Below are 16040 nucleotides of genomic sequence, written 5' to 3' on the forward strand. Positions count from 1 at the left end.
TCAAGGACCCTGCTAAGAGTATAGAGCTGGTCCAGTGTTCCACGGCCAGGACGAAAACCACACTGCTCTTCCTGAATCCGAGGTTCGACAATCCGACGGACCCTCCTCTCCAGAACCCCCGAATAGACCTTACCAGGGAGGCTTAAGAGTGTTTTAAATTATATTTAAAAAAAATCAGAAATGTGGAGAAAACAGTCCAGTTAGAAGTGAGTGGACTGATTTCCTCTCCTGCAGTCTGTAGTTCAGTGAAGGATCAGTGGGCTTGAGCTTTGACCTTTGACCTTTGTCTTCAGCCGAGCGGTGATCTAACTCCCTGACCTCTGAACTCTGTCTGACCTCAGTGGCCCATCCGCCACGGGATCGTGGAGGACTGGGACCTGATGGAGCGCTTCATGGAGCAGATCATCTTCAAGTACCTGCGGGCCGAGCCTGAGGACCACTACTTCCTCCTGGTGAGAGCCGGGTCCGGACTCAGAACCCCGGAACTGTTCTCCTCTGTGTGAGTGACGGTTCTGTGTTCTGGTGTCTGCAGACGGAGCCGCCGCTGAACACGCCGGAGAACCGAGAGTACACGGCAGAGATCATGTTTGAGTCATTCAACGTGCCGGGGCTGTACATCGCCGTGCAGGTCGGAGTCCTCCTGGACGCTTTCAGTTCACGGTGATTTAATTTGGGGGCGTTTGTGACGTTTCCTTGTGTTTGTTGGAGGCAGGCCGTGCTGGCGCTCGCTGCCTCCTGGACGTCCCGACAGGTGGGGGAACGGACGCTCACGGGAACCGTCATCGACAGCGGAGACGGCGTGACTCACGTGATCCCCGTGGTGAGTTCAGGCACACTTCCTGCAGCTGTTCGTGACGGTTTGGGTTGATGTCTGTCTCTCCGTGTTTCAGGCCGAAGGCTACGTGATCGGCAGCTGTATAAAACACATCCCCATCGCCGGGCGGGACATCACCTACTTCACCCAGCAGCTGCTCAGGGAGCGAGAGGTGGGAATCCCACCTGAGCAGTCTCTGGAGACGGCTAAGGCTGTGAAGGTGGGTCGGCACCGTCTGCAGCTCCGAGGGACGTTTTATCCAACCAGACTCCGGTTTCACACAGAAATCCTCTCACAGGACGTCTGACAAGTAGAAATAATCTGCAGGTGCAACGTTTCTGATTTGTCACCTAAAAACTGAGGCTGTGAAAGAAGTTTACCTGATGGAGGTTTTAGATCTGGTATTTTACTAACAGACAAACAGACACAGGCTGATACATGATCGCCCTCCTTTCTTAAATTGATACAGCTTTATTGTCGTTAGACAAGTACAAGGTAACAAAATGCAGTTTGGCATCTAACCAGTGGTGCATAAAACAGCAAATACAGTATTTGTTGTATTATTAAGATATGAACAGATGTGTGGGAAGGATGAAGGTGTTATATGCATCATATACAGATTAAAGTGTTATAAATATGCCGGGTGGATGGATGCACAGTGTAGTTTATAAACATAAGTACACTGTGATACTAATTATTTAACACTAGTTATTTAATAAATAAATGCAGTTGGATGTTGTTCCTCCTGAGGCCACTAGATGGAGCTCTGAGTCCACCTGTCACATCCAGCCAGGTCTGAGATTTACTGACATGAAGAAGAAAAAATACAGCAGCACAAATTTAAAACATCCAGTTTGAGTTTAAGACAAACTTTTCAGCCTCACAGGAAACAAAAACCGTGAAAATATAACAAAGTTTTCCACGAATGAAGAAAACGTCTTCATTCCTCCTATTAAACGGCTTCTCGTCTCTGTCCTCGGTGGGACGGACCGCTTGTCATCACCTCAAGACGCAAACAGGAAACGATGTGACGGGAAACGAGCAGCATTAACGTTTCCTGCATGTCTGTCTGTAAATGACAGTAAGAGCTTCACAGTCGGCGAGGTTAAAGGTGCAGCTCTGCGGTAAAGGACCAACAGTCCCGCTGCTGCCGTTGCTCTCGGTAACAATAATAACACCGAAGGTCAGAGGGTCGCAGCTGAACTGTCTAACGCCTCGCTGTGCTCCACCCTCCAGGAGCGCTTCAGCTACGTCTGTCCAGATTTGGTCAAGGAGTTCCAGAAGTACGACACCGACGGCACCAAGTGGATCAAACAGTACACCGGCGTCAACGCCATCAGCAAGAAGGAGTTCACCATCGACGTGGGCTACGAGCGCTTCCTGGGGCCGGAGATCTTCTTCCACCCGGAGGTGTTTACCTGTTTACCTGTTTACCTGCACGGCTTTCTGCAGCTCTCAAACCAGGATAAAATTGTTCAATCTCCTCAGGATTTATGGGGAGTCGCTGCTTCTGTTTAATGATGGTCGTTGTTTGTTTCCATCCCAGTTTGCCAACCCAGACTTCACCCAGCCCATCTCTGAGGTGGTGGACGAGGTCATCCAGAACTGTCCCATCGATGTCCGCCGTCCTCTCTACAAGGTAACGCCTGAGGATGTGAGATCACTGCGCTCTGAGGATGTTTGAACAAACACAACCGTTTTGTTTCCATTGAGGAGAGGGATCATTCAGACTAACCGTCCAGCTCCCGGTTTGTCGTTTCCTTCCTCAGAACGTGGTTCTGTCCGGAGGCTCCACCATGTTCAGGGACTTCGGGCGCCGCCTGCAGAGGGACCTGAAGAGGACTGTGGACGCTCGGCTGAAGCTGAGCGAGGAGCTGAGTGGAGGCAAACTGAAGGTAGGCGGCGCAGATCCCGATGCTTCGACAGACGTTATATCGAAGGGAGAGGAGATCATTGGAATAAGAGAATAAGAGTGGAATAAGAGACAAATGTTTCAGACCTCCTGATGATCACTTTAAAGTCCAGAATTAAGATTTTTTCTGCTGCTGTTGCTTAAAATCCACTCAGAATAGTATTTTTGTTCTTATATGTTGTCATTTTAAAGATTAAACACGTAAACGTGCAGATTTTTCCCTGCTGCGGTTGTAACCGCTGTAACATTTGGCCCACATTAAGCGCGTCAGACCTGCTGTAATCCTTTTTAAAAGCCGTAACTGTGTGATTTATTTTATTGGAAACACTGAAGCTCTGGGAGCGCCGCAGTCTGATTGTTGTTATTTTCCTCTGCAGCCCAAACCAATCGATGTGCAGGTCATCACTCATCACATGCAGAGATACGCCGTGTGGTTCGGCGGATCAATGTTAGCATCAACTGTAAGTACCTCAAATAAACTCTTCATCAATATGACAGCACCAGTAAATCTGATTTTATTACTCTGAAAACGCTCCTCGCTCGATATTTCAGACTCTAAATTCAGTTTGGGTTTTAGCCTGTTTATGATTGGAAAAGCCTTAAACTTTCTGTACTGTTGCATGTTCTGGTCTGATTCATCCTAAAGCTGATTTAAATTAATTTATGTTAGTGACAGGTGTGATCATAAAAACAGACTGTGAGGAAATCTGTACTTTTTGCTTTATAAATGAGACGTTTGACTCTTTAGGCGCCTTAAACCAGAATACAGATGTCCTACAACTTAATGACTTTGGCTTATTTTACATTAAAAAACACTGATTTATATATTTTATGCCTAATAAAATGTGCACAGTAACATGTCAAATAAACCCTATTGTTTACAGGCAACAGTTAGCATAAATGCTAACCTAACATTAAAAACACCATAGAAACGTTTAAAAAGAAGATTAGCATCCTGGTGTTTCACAGTCAGGTTATAAGAACTTTAATTATTTACAGACAGATGTTCTTCAAGGTTCAGTGAAGAAAAGATGAAAAAGAAGTGGTGAAAAATGACATTTATTAAATTATCTGCATGTGTAGCAGTCAGCTTAAACTAGCTGTTAGCTCGGACTAGCCGTTAAATCAGATTAGCCATTGGCATGGATTAGCTGTTAGCTTGAACTAGCATTTAGTGCTGACTAACTGTTAGCTAACATACTAGCCGTTAGCTTGGGCTAACAGGTAACTCATCAGCTGTTAGCAAGAATGGACTAGGTGTTAGCTCGAATCAGTTGGCATCGCAAACTAGCAGTTAGCTTTCAATAGCAGTTAGTGTGGAGTAGCTGTTAGCGACAACCTGCTGTTAGCTTGGCCCAGTCGTCAGTGAAAACTAGCAGATAGCTTGGACTAGCAGTTAGTTCTCCGTTCAGTCATAAAAACTTAGACAATAATCCACCAAACAGCTCAGGTTTGGACAGAAACCATCAAACTGGCTGTAAGTCGGTGAAGAAACCCCAAAGTTAAAAAACAGAGTGAAACATTTTAAATTTTAAACAACAGAAAACTTGAATGATGACGATGATTTCCTGTGTTTTTGTCCCGCTCAGCCCGAGTTCTACCAGGTTTGTCACACCAAGAAGGACTACGAGGAGATCGGGCCGAGCATCTGCCGCCACAACCCGGTGTTCGGCGTCATGTCCTAAGGGCGGGGCCGGCGGCATCGGGGCTGCGGTGGCGTGACATTCTGGATCGTTCCTTCAGGATGTTTGTGACAGGAAGGCGATCCAGAGAATTAAAAAATAATAAAAAATAAAAAGAGAGCAGAACAAACAGATGGGCTGGGATTTTGATGTGAATGTTTTTTCTTTTTTTAAGGTGAGGGAACACGGTCTGTAAAACGAAACATTTCAGGTTCTTGAGGTGATGATAACCATGCTGTTTGAGTTCTCTAACATCAGAACAGGTTATTTATGACTCCAGCTCACATTTCTCTTCTGTTTCTGCTCGCCTGCATCCTGTTAGAGCTTGTTTATATTCCATACTAAAGTCTTTTTTTGTAAAATTTGGTAAATCGGGTGAAAACCTTTAACACCATCAAGAGTTTTTTTCTTCCAGTTTAATTTTTTATTTCCCACATTTCATTAAATGACCTGCTCACCTCAAACTGCCGGCACGCAGTGAAACAAACTGAGGTTATTAACAAAGAAAATCAATAAAATGACTGTCAGACCAGTATTGTTTTTTATTGTTAAATACCAAATTATTAAAAGAATTGAACTTGTGTATTTAATGCCTTGCAACATTCCAATAAAGGCTTTGATTTGTTTCTAAACTTGTTTTGTTTTTAATTGAATGTTTACTTTTTTATTTATTCATAAACACAATTTATCCAATAAATTATTAAATTCCTATTTTTTTGACAAAACCAACCTTTGATACCATATATGCCATATACAGTTTTAGCCTTTTTTCCCATTACACGTGTTTAGATAATATTTGTAAAATTAAACTAATTGATTCCAAAACCTAAATGTACAATTTTTTGGACAAGACTATAGAGTTCACTTAAAGATAATTTGGTTCTAAAATCGAATTAGTACAAATTACTAGTTGGGTTCTAAAAAAACTTTTATCTTATTGGCTAATTTAAAAAATGTTTGGGCAAAAAGAAGCTGCAAAACCCAATTAACCAATCAGAGTTTCTCTTTATTCTGTCTGGGCGGAAATAAAAGCTCAAGTTGTGAGCGGCGGGTTGATCAACCAATCAGGTTTAGAGTTGGAGGCGGTGGGCGTGGTCTTTAAAACTTCTCATGGCTCCTCCGAGGTTATGCTAGCAGGAAGAACCGCCAATTTGGCGCCTTTAGCTGCGCTGAAAACGGCCGCAGGCGGGTGTTATTGTTGTGGGTTTATCATCGGTGCCCTCGTTGAGACGGCCGCTCAATAAAAAATTGGACTTCGTTAAAAAATAAGCCGCCCAATGCTGAAATATTTGGAGCTTTTACAACCCTGGAATTGCTAAAGCTAGCAGTCCGGTTAGCAGCTAGCTAGCTAGCGGCTACAGCCGGTTCCGCTCCTCGTTTGGGACAAAACTGGAAACAAAGACTGATGAATCTTTCAGAAACTCACCAGCACGGACAGAAGGATGGATTTCGTTTTAAAAATGGACGCCAGTGGAAGGTGAGTGAACCATTTCCTGTTTGTTCCACATACACCTGTTTCATGTTGGTTTCAATTCATGTCTGGATTTGGTCTGCTTTGCTTAACTGAAGAAAGCATTTCATGTCTATAAATTAATTTATAACAGGATGTAATAATAATTATAATAATGATAAAATAGAAACGTGAATATTCTGTCAGTTTTATTCTTCACCGCTAGAGGGAGCTGCCACCAGTTCGGTTTATTATGAACACATTTATCATTTATTTTGTTAAAACCTCACCAGAAAACTTACTTTAAGACTTAAATATAACTTTAATGTCTTTTAAGATCATTTCACCTTCCGGGATATGCTGACTTTAATTTGGAAAATTATTACTAATTTCAGTGTTTTTAACTTTAAAGCTGCTCTGTTAATAATACCAAACCTTACAGAGAAGGCAGGAAGTTAGAAAACCTGGATTTTTCGTCTGCAAAACTATTTAAACTTTTATTTTGCAAATATCTTAACATCAGGAGGATAACATTTATGGAATTATTCAATAAGTTTGGGGTTATAAAGTCCATTTGGATGATTTTAGAGTACTTTAGAAAGTTATTATCACAGCTGGCAGGAAATTCGACTGAGGAGGACTTCTGAGGACATGAGCTCGTCTCAGGTGGACAGAAGGACAGCGGACGGATGTCTGTCCGCTTGAAAGGAACATGTGAAGAAACGAGGACTGGGTGAAGACGTAAATGTCTTCAGAACCAACCTGAGCGTCCTGTCTGTGTTAGTTTCTGACAGGAAGTGGACCCACTCTCAGTCAACTCCACAGAATCTGAGCCGTTTGTTTCTTTCACACCATCTCAATAAAGTTCAGACGTTTTGAACTGCGTTTGAGAAAAAGTTTGACTCTGATCCTTTTCAAGTTGGAGTGCTTTTATTTTGACACAACCCCTTTCTGAAAATCAGCTCAAAGCATCCCTGTCTCTGCCCTCGTCTTTTATTTTGAAAGGATTATAAATTGGAATCTGTGGTCTTGGAGGAGCTCAGCTTTCCTGTCAGAATTCGTTGATTCCTCCTCGACGGGGATCTGTTGGGTTGATGAATTTAATTGAATATTTTAGTCCTGGTCAAGCTGTTGTAACTAAACTCTGATTCTATCTACAGCAGGTAAGATATTACCTGTTCATAACCTGTCCTTGAAACGTCTGAGCCGTCTTTTTTAAATGGAAATATAAATATCTCCAGATGTCATAAAAACAGTTTTTTATCCGACATCCGCAGCTGCTCTGAGAGGTTGTCTTCGCCGACCCTCAGACGTGTTATTAAAGTCCTTTTAGTGTTTAAATCTCTGACAGATAAATAAAACGGGGGTCGTCCCTCTCTGGGGTCAGAACATTACAGCACGGCAAAAAGAGAAAAATCTGCATTTAAATGGAGCTAACGTCCCGACAGGAAGTCCATTTAGGAGGAGGAAGCATTAAGGCTTTTAATCCTCAGTGGATTAAATATTACACGATTCTAAAGGTTTATTTTCTTATTTCAGTGAATAGTAAATATTCTCTCTGCAGTTCTGTTCTTAAATTCAAATGTATTTAATTCTTTTAGTTATTTTTCTGAATGAAGTTCTTTAATTGTCCAACAGGTGGCACCTTTTGGTGTTTCTGCTCGTTTTATTTCTGACTTTCTGTGAACCTGATGGGAAGCAGTTTGTAAAGACGTTCTCCGAGCTGCTCCTGTTGCAGCGGCGGAGGTGAAAGGTCAAACGGTGACGCGTCGCCGCGGGCGCATCAATCCGTCGTCCTGATTCATCTCACCGGCGGCTCTGATTGCTCCCCCTCCTGTGTTACGGCGCAGAGTAATATGGTTTTATCTCCGCCGCTTCAGCCGAGTGAGGGACAATCACAGGAAGATTAATCTCACCTGACAGCAGGAAACAGATGCTCGTTACGACTTCCTGCCGCTGCAGACGGGGCCGTGCGCGCCGATTAAAGAGGAGTTAAAGGAAACGATAACGCTGCTTAATGTGATGTCAGGAAAAATTAAAGATTCAACACAAACACAGGGAGAGAGAACCTCCAGACTTCTACACAACCAGAGCTGCTGTTGGTTCTAAAAGGCAGCAGCAGCTAGCTGTAGCACTTCCAGGGTGAACTGATAATGGTTCTGCCAGAATGTTTTTAAACAGAGTTCACATCGACCGTTATCAGGTGGGGCTTTAAAGACAGCAGTTATCCGCTTTGGTCCTGGTCTCTGACCTGGTCCTGGTCCTGGTCCTGGTCTCTGACCTGGTCCCTGTCTTTGTCCTGGGCCCAGTCTCAGACTTAGTTCTGGTCTTTGTCCTGTTCCTGGTCCTGGTCTTTGTCCTGGGCCCAGTCTCAGACTTCCTGTTAGGGTTTCATGGAGCTTGGAGAAATAAACGCTGAGTCAGCGTTCACACTGTTTGTTTTTCTGTATATTTTTTAAATCTAAACATCTGTTGGTAAAATGTTGTTTTTTAAATTCTGCATCAAGCCTGAAAACGACTCTTATTTTGTTGAAATCTGGGGGTTTATCTTTTACTTAGGCTGATTCTGAAATCTGTTTTTATAGGTCTGGAGGGACACCGTCCTGTCCTGCATTCTCCCCAAACTTCACAACCAGGCCAAACATTATACGAAGGGATTTCCCTGCACTACGACAGGCGGCAGAGAGAAAAGGTGAATTTTAAATAAAAAGAAAAGAATTGTACCTGTTGGAGTCACCGGGAGCATTAGATTGAGTCTTTATGGACTCCTATTGACATAAATCTGTTTTATTTTAGTTTCATCTGCAGCCTGAGCTCAGCCTGACTTTATCTGATGGTTTGTCTCCTTTAGGAGATGTTTGCTGCGTCAGAACATCCTACAGGAACATCGTTCTCAGTGAACGTGTTCTCCTTCTGTCTTTTAATGACTGAGTTTCAGCTCAGTGTTCTCACACTTCAACACAGTTTTATAATCGTGTTCCAGCTCTCATGGCCGGAGTCCCCGTGTGAAACCGTCCACCCTGGACGTGTTTGGATCAAACTTTAAGGCAGCTAACCTCTTCCTGACTCCACGTTTCTGCTGCTTACAGCGAACAAAGCGTGCCCGATGAAGAGTGTGTTGTTTTCCGGGGCATGTGGCTGATCAAAGTTACAGCGTTTCCAGCCGGAGCCTTTGAGGCGGGTGACAGGTGTGGTAAATAAGCCCATCTGTGACCCTGAAGGCTTCCTTTGTGGCTGCTGCTGGCGGATAATAAGCTGCTCGCCGAGCTGTCAGGGCTTTAACGCTCCCGTCGCTCCCGTCTCTGGGCCGGGCCGGGTCTGGTTCTGATAGTGTCACCGGTTCAAAGGAAGGAGGTCAGCAAACCTTGGAGTGGTTGAAGCTGATTACAGGAACCCAATCAGGCCTTCTTTTCTTTGGATCCCTTCCTGCTGTAAGACAGCTGGGTGTCAAATAAATAACCTCCAACTTTAAAGCCTCTCAGGCAGATTAATCTCATTAATGCAAAGATTTCTAGCCTCGTCTTGTTTGTGTTTTCAGATGTTCTGAAAGTTGAAGTCTGATTAGGGAACCCCATTAACCTTGTTCCTTTATCACAGTAACTTTGGGAGCCGGATGCCTTTTATCTGATTTGCTGATGAAGTTTTTGGACGTAAATCAACTTATTGGACTGAATCGGTTTACAGAAAGCTGCAGGACGGATTCTTATCAAAGCTTATCGTCTCCTTAAAACCTCGCTGCTCTTGGTTTCAAAAAGGAAACGTTTTTTTTTTAACCACATAAAGAGCAAACGGACCTGAATCTGTGTGGCGTGGAGGTTTGATTCCCGTCACAGAACTTCACAGAAAGTGATTTAACCTGAAATAAGTTCATTGTTAAAGTGTTCTGGTCAGTTTGTATTAAACCGTACTCCTGTAGCTTTGGACTCTACAAGAAGAAGAAGAAGTCGCCGCCGGCGGATGTTTTCTAAATAGACCCAGATGTTAGGACCTTTTTAAAAACAGTTTTATTCACAGCAAGTATTCTGCTCCTGACATAAAACTCAGGCAGGCTGGGTTCTGCTTTCTCTGCGATTAAATCAAGCAGCATCTGCTTCAGCAGTGACAGGTTACGTTCCTGTGGTAGTTGGTAACCGTTGGGTGCAAAAAATAAAAAGTTTTATTTTGTTGGACAAATTGACCAACGTCCTTCCTGACATCTCAGGTGGAACAAGATTTCCTTCTCACTTCAAATAATGCTGATTAAATTACTCTAAGTTGGTTTTGATATATGGCCCCAGATTTTAAAGTGTTTTGAATTAAAATGGTTTAACCAAGATAAAATAATAAACCTGACCCGTAGGTTTGAAAGAGATCAGATGAAATTAATATTAAATGTGAGTTTTATCCTGAGAACCAAAGAGCAGCAGCTTCTCTCCTGACTGAAACCTTTGATTCTCCAGGGAGGCGGGTGATGATGCGCTCCGCCGGCAGACCTGCCCACTGAAGCCGGGCCTCAGGAGGTTCTGATCCGTTTGAGACGCAGGAGGATGAGTCTGCTTCTGTCCTTGGCTCAGGTAAAAACCCTCAGAGGGAGAACCTCCCAGCAGGTTCTGTTGGACCGTAACCGGTCCTCGCTGACCTCGGTGACCTTTGACCTCGCCTCAGTTTTCCGTCTCTTTGTCCTCTCGGCACAGAGGCTTCGTCTCTGTCAGTTTCCTTTTTGTCAGATGATGTTTCCGTCTTTATGCGGCGCCGCGGCGGTCTGAGGCAGATGGCGGGGGAAATCAATCGTGGCTTCCTGCCAGAGATCCGGACAGTTTATTGAGACGGAGAGGGGGGGGGCGCACATAATCTCATTCTGAGCACATTGTTGAACAGGATGCTTCTTCCAGGGAAGGAAAACAGAAACTGTGACTCAGGTTTTCTCCTCCTGGATGTCAAAATAAAAGCTTCTTCAGGAGTCGATACAGTTTATGATACACTGTGAGGAAACCAACATCATTTAATAATTTAACCTTCTCCCATCAATGCATATCGCCCGCCGCCGTACCTGTTAAACTCTCTGAGTCGTAGCCACTGTTGATCAGCTCCATGTGTCCCTGTGATGGACTCAGACCTGTCCAGGTGTCCCCCGTCTCTCACAGGGACTGGTTGCTGAGCTCTTCTGCTGCAGAGAGAACCGTCTGGTTCTGGGTCGTGTTCAGCAGGTGTCAGACACTGCTTCAGGTGTCCCTCCCGTTCTGCAGACTCGTCCTCACGCTGTGATCTCCTCATGAAACAAACGTCGCAATCAGAACATTTTAAACTCCAACCAAATGTTTAATAAATCCGAATCGCCTCGTCTGAAAGCTTTGGCTGACTTTTCTGCTGTCAGATTGATAAATGCTGTAAATAACGTTGGCGGGATCCAATAAAAGTACATATGCTAATATCCCAGGCCTGCAGGTGGACTTATTGCCTCGCTGACAGACTTATTGCTGCGAAAATCAGGTTTTGGCTCATTTCTATTCGCCGTCTCTGTTTGTGGAAAACCTTCTTTAAACGTCAGGATTTATTTATGACAGCGAGGGAAACAAAGTCAGGTTCAGTCTGAAAAGGATAATCTGATGGTTTTAATTATCTGGATTCATTTTACACCAAACTTTTATTTATTCTTTAACCTGTACCCTTAAAACAAAGATAATTCTTTTATATTGTGTTGTTGTTACTGCATGCAGGTGTTTTATGAAGAGTGAGTAATTCAGACTGATTACAGATTCAGTGGAGACGCAGAGATAATTCTAAACTTCTGATTACACTGATGTATCAGAGTTATTGGATTTTTATTCAGCCCAACAATTACGTGTTAATAAATACTCTCCACGGCACTAAAACCTAATGAAACTCAGAGCCACCGAGTCATCTGTGAGGGACTTTGAGTCTGAGTGCCGTTCTGTGGGTGGAACAGAACCGAGTCCCACCGTGTCCCAACTTCATCATCTTCATCAATAAGACGAGCTTTAACGTCTGGATGGACTTCAACCTTTTCCTGCCTCGGTCAGAAGAGAACGGTCCGTTCCTGGCCGTAGTTAGAACCGTTCTCCTGCTGATTTCCTGTCATAAAAACACGCGGCGCTCGCTGTGATTCACCTGGGAGCTCTGCTGCCTTTAGGGCTGGTTGTGTTTGCAGGCATGGGGAACAGGAAGTCTGGCCATTTTATTTCCAGGGTTTTACACATCAGGGCCATGATGAGAAGGATTGGGTTCTAAAATGATTCAGATCGATCCTCAAGTGTCCAAAATTACACAACAGATTCATTATTTATTAAATGATGATAAAATGGAACAGCTTTCTGTGGAATAACTCGGTCCAGCTCCTGACCCAGCAGGTTGTAGAACCTCCTCCAGCAGCAGAACTCTCAGTGGGTGACCACCGTGCTGACAGCTGCAGCGCATTCTGGGTAAACATCTGTCCTCAGGTCTGGTTCTGCTCCAGAAGAAGAGGCTTTACCCTTTGACCTTTGACCTGCTGACTGAGGCCTGTAGTCTGAGCACTGCACGGTTTGACCCTCCGGTTGAAGAACAGCAGCCACCTTTAATGTTTCCTGTTCTCTCTGTAGAACGATGGACTCCTGATGACCTTTGACCCTTGTCAGGTTGATGGGCAGCAGGTCATTGCTGATGTCTTTCCGCCCTGGCGTTGTGCTAACACACCTGTAGCTCCAGGTAACAGAACCTCCTGGAGTCTAACCCCCGAGCAGCAGCAGCAGCTTTTCTTCTTCTTCTCTGGCTGTTTGTGAGCTCTGCACTCGTTTTATTGTGTTAATTATAAAAGCTCGATCGTTTCCTGTGCTGGGTGAGCGTGGCGTGTGATGGGGGCTTTTATCAGGAAATGAGGTGTAGTTTAATAAGTTTACCAGCGTTGACCTCACAGAGGTTAAAGGTCAAAGGCTTCATGGTGGTTCATTTCCCACTCCGGCGGCTGAACTCCTCCGGAGTGTGTGGACGGGTCTACTGTTTCAGAGCTCATCTTTTATTCATCGCTCGGTGAAAGTCGTGATCCAAACAAAAGTTTCAGCCTGGGGGGTCGGGGGTCACGTATCTGAGGAAGAGGAGTTGGACCTGCTGGGCGTGCTGTGAAGCCCGTCAGTCAGGCAGCGGCTCCTGGAGGCTCAGGTTCACCTTCAGCTCGGGGGTCAGGTTGCACCAAAACCCACGAAGAAGAGCCGCTCGCCTTTTCACGGCACGCCAGCCCGGGGCGGGGCCAGAACCGAACCCGTCAGGACCGGTTCTGGAAGAGCAAGATGTCAGAGAGACGAACCCGATGAATGGACACTTCAAAGAGAAGTCCTGAGCAGTGGTTGGACTGAAGTCACACGCTCATTTAAAGACGTCATCAAGCTGTAGCAGCTGGCTGTAGCACTTCCTGCAGGAATAACTCAAACCCAGAAGAAGGAATGCTTATCGCCCGCCGCCCTCATGCAGGAGTTTTAAAATTAAATCATATTTCTGTCAAACCTCGTTTAAGATCTGAGGGTTAAAGTGTTTGTGGACGACTCTCAGCTACTACCACCTCAGCTTTTAGCTCGGAGCCTAATCAGAGCGTTTTTCGGTCCGAGGTTGATTAGTTGTGGCGGCCATCTTGGGTTGGATTTTTCTTCACAAGGTAATCAGCTAAAGATGTAAAAATATTAATGACTTTCTGGAGGTTTCGTTATAACCCGTCCAGTGATTGAGATATTTTGCTGACAGAAAGCGACCACACAGATGTGGAAATAAGTCGGAACCAGCGCTGAGTTTCCACGGCTGCAGCCGAAACACAGAAACACACAGCCGAAAGGTTTTATCACAGCACGGGGGGGGAGTTCCACCTTCCAGAAGGAATGTTATTCATTAAAACAAGGAAAACCTCAGCTGTTGTCATGGTTACAGCTTTAAATTCACACAGAAAAAACTTTATTTATACAGAAACACAGACGATGACTGAAATAAGAGAATTAAAATAAAACATAAAAACGGATAAACTCTGTAGAAACAAAAACAGGAAATTATCAAATAAAAATAAAGAGTTTTAAATAAACTGTCAGAAATATAAAAATAAACTGCAGGACAGATTCTTATTCGTGTTAGCATTCAGCTACTGTTGTGGTAGTTTTAGCTGTTGTATCTGTTCTGTGATTTCAGCTCATGTTCGGCTGATTGTAGCTTGTATTCCTATTTTTAGCTTGTACTGCTGATTTTCGCTGGTGTTCGGCTGATTTTCGCTGGTGTTCGGCTGATTGTGGTTGGTGTTTGGCTGATTTTCGCTGGTGTTCGGCTGATTGTGGCTGGTGTTTGGCTGATTTTCGCTGGTGTTCAGCTGATTGTGGCTGGTGTTTGGCTGATTTTCGCCTGCTGCCCCATCACATCAGCTTCAGCTCCTTTAGTCGTTCAGCATCGACTGGATCTTCAGAAAGAAATCAAATTAAATCTTTATTTGTTTTAATCTTTTGTTTAATTTTAAATAATAATTTCATCGTTTCTCTTCCTGCTTGTTGTTCTTATTGCTCCACTGTTCTCCTAACGTTCCGTGTCACGTTCCCTGTAACGTTCCGTGTCACGTTCCCTGTAACGTTCCATCTCTTCCTGGGTTTGTTCCAGCAGAGGAACAAAGAAGATGAACTCAGTGTTTTTGTTTCTGCAGCTGTTCAGCGTTTTAATTTCATTTGAGGTTTGTGAGCGTGTTCCCCCCACGCAGGGTTCTGCAGCGCCCTCCCCCCCCACGCTCTGATGGAGCTCCGTGAATTCTCCTTATTGCTGTTTAATGGAGACGGCGCCGCAGCTCCTCATTAATCCGGACGCCATTAATCTTTCAGAGCGGGCGCCGTTTCCACAACAGAGTGGGCAGAGAGGAAAGCACGACCCAGAGGTGGAGAGGGGGCGTCCACCCGTCTGCGGCTGTCAGGTTCAGGGTTCGAGTCCCTCTGTGGCCCAGTGGTTGGGCGGTTGAGGGTTTGATCCCCAGTCGAGCAGCATCGAGGTCCGGCATCAGACCATTCAGGCCGGAATTAAAAATGTATCATCTGAGGAAGCTAAAAGTGACAAAGGCTGGCTAAGAGGAGCAAAATGCTAGCTAGAAGCTAATATTAGCTGTTTGACTGTCAGCTAAAAGAAGCTAAAAGTTAGCCTAGCAATAAAAACAGGCTGAAGCAGGTTTCTGAAGAAACTTATTTATAAATATATAAAAGTTAGAAAAGGCTAAATGAGCTGAATGAGCCGAACGTTCGGCTGTATGAAGATTTAAAATGGTTCCTGCAAACAGCCGAATGAATGCAGCACAGCTGTGCCGTTAGAAGCCGAGAACTTTAATTATCAGGTTTAATGTTCTGCAGCCTCAGCGTCAGACTCCGCCCCCCCTCCAGGGACGCTCTGACCTGCAGGCTGTCAGCAGGTCGGACGTCTCAGGTTCTGGACGTGGATCTGATCGGATCAGAACCACGTTTGGTATCGATGCTGCAGCTGATTTGCATCTCTGCATGTTTTCCAGCTTCCTGCAGCCGCTCGTTTACACCAGATGATTTCTCAGCGTGAGCGATGGCGCCGTGTCGCTCCCCCCCCCGTCTTTTACAGATGAGGCCGACTCCTCCGTTAGCAGATTTATTGCGTGACGGCGGCGTCCCCGTGAATAATTCCATGTTTGGCTGAAAAGTGTTTATAATATTCATGAAGAAGAAGTGAACGCTGCGTGTTTTGACAGAAGGTGGCAGATTTGGAGTGCGGCGACGACCCGCTCTTTCCACGCTAATGATCCTGCGGATGAAGGCTTTTTTTTTATATGTGATGAAGACAAAGATCCCTCATGGACGTCCTTCCAGTGTGGACGTCCTGAAAGAGACAGATTTAAAGACCTGTGGTTAACAGCAGGAGGCATCAGGAAGTGATTGCTTCAGAATAAAGTCTGTCCGCTTTGAGGTTAGATTTAAGTAAATAAGGATTTACTGACTCAACCAACATGGTTCAAGATGGCCGCCACGCCTAATGAACTTCAGCAAACTCAAAAAAGGCTTCAGTTGAGTCCGACTTAAAGATATGTAGCTAAAGTTTGGTGTTGGTGGCTGAGAGTCGCCTTAATTGTTAAAACTTCAGTTCTTTGAAGCTCTGTTTACTGAAACGTTCTTCAGTCTGACCGAAGAACGCTCTGAGCGTTCTTCGGTCAGAGCGTTCTTCGGTCAGAGGGTTCTTCGG

General features: G+C 44.6%; 1 protein-coding gene and 1 long non-coding RNA gene across 2 annotated transcripts in view; both read left to right on the top strand.

Moving 5' to 3' along the window:
• Nucleotides 1-5040, top strand: part of LOC108243478 (actin-related protein 3) — a 10921-nt gene extending 5881 nt beyond the window's left edge. The window contains exons 4-12 of the mRNA XM_017428937.3: nucleotides 342-452; nucleotides 533-628; nucleotides 713-820; nucleotides 891-1034; nucleotides 2051-2224; nucleotides 2361-2453; nucleotides 2584-2709; nucleotides 3104-3187; nucleotides 4316-5040. Coding sequence (XP_017284426.1) covers nucleotides 342-452; nucleotides 533-628; nucleotides 713-820; nucleotides 891-1034; nucleotides 2051-2224; nucleotides 2361-2453; nucleotides 2584-2709; nucleotides 3104-3187; nucleotides 4316-4411 — 1032 coding nt within the window. The 3' untranslated portion in view covers nucleotides 4412-5040. The remainder of the gene's footprint in view (nucleotides 1-341; nucleotides 453-532; nucleotides 629-712; nucleotides 821-890; nucleotides 1035-2050; nucleotides 2225-2360; nucleotides 2454-2583; nucleotides 2710-3103; nucleotides 3188-4315) is intronic.
• A 428-nt stretch (nucleotides 5041-5468) lies between these two features.
• Nucleotides 5469-16040, top strand: part of LOC112450981 — a 34224-nt gene continuing 23652 nt past the window's right edge. Inside the window, exons 1-3 of the long non-coding RNA XR_003039711.2 lie at nucleotides 5469-5885; nucleotides 8444-8550; nucleotides 10298-10411. This is a non-coding gene — a long non-coding RNA (uncharacterized LOC112450981). The remainder of the gene's footprint in view (nucleotides 5886-8443; nucleotides 8551-10297; nucleotides 10412-16040) is intronic.

Source organism: Kryptolebias marmoratus, linkage group LG6, assembly GCF_001649575.2.
Source record: "Kryptolebias marmoratus isolate JLee-2015 linkage group LG6, ASM164957v2, whole genome shotgun sequence".
Taxonomy (NCBI): domain Eukaryota; kingdom Metazoa; phylum Chordata; class Actinopteri; order Cyprinodontiformes; family Rivulidae; genus Kryptolebias; species Kryptolebias marmoratus.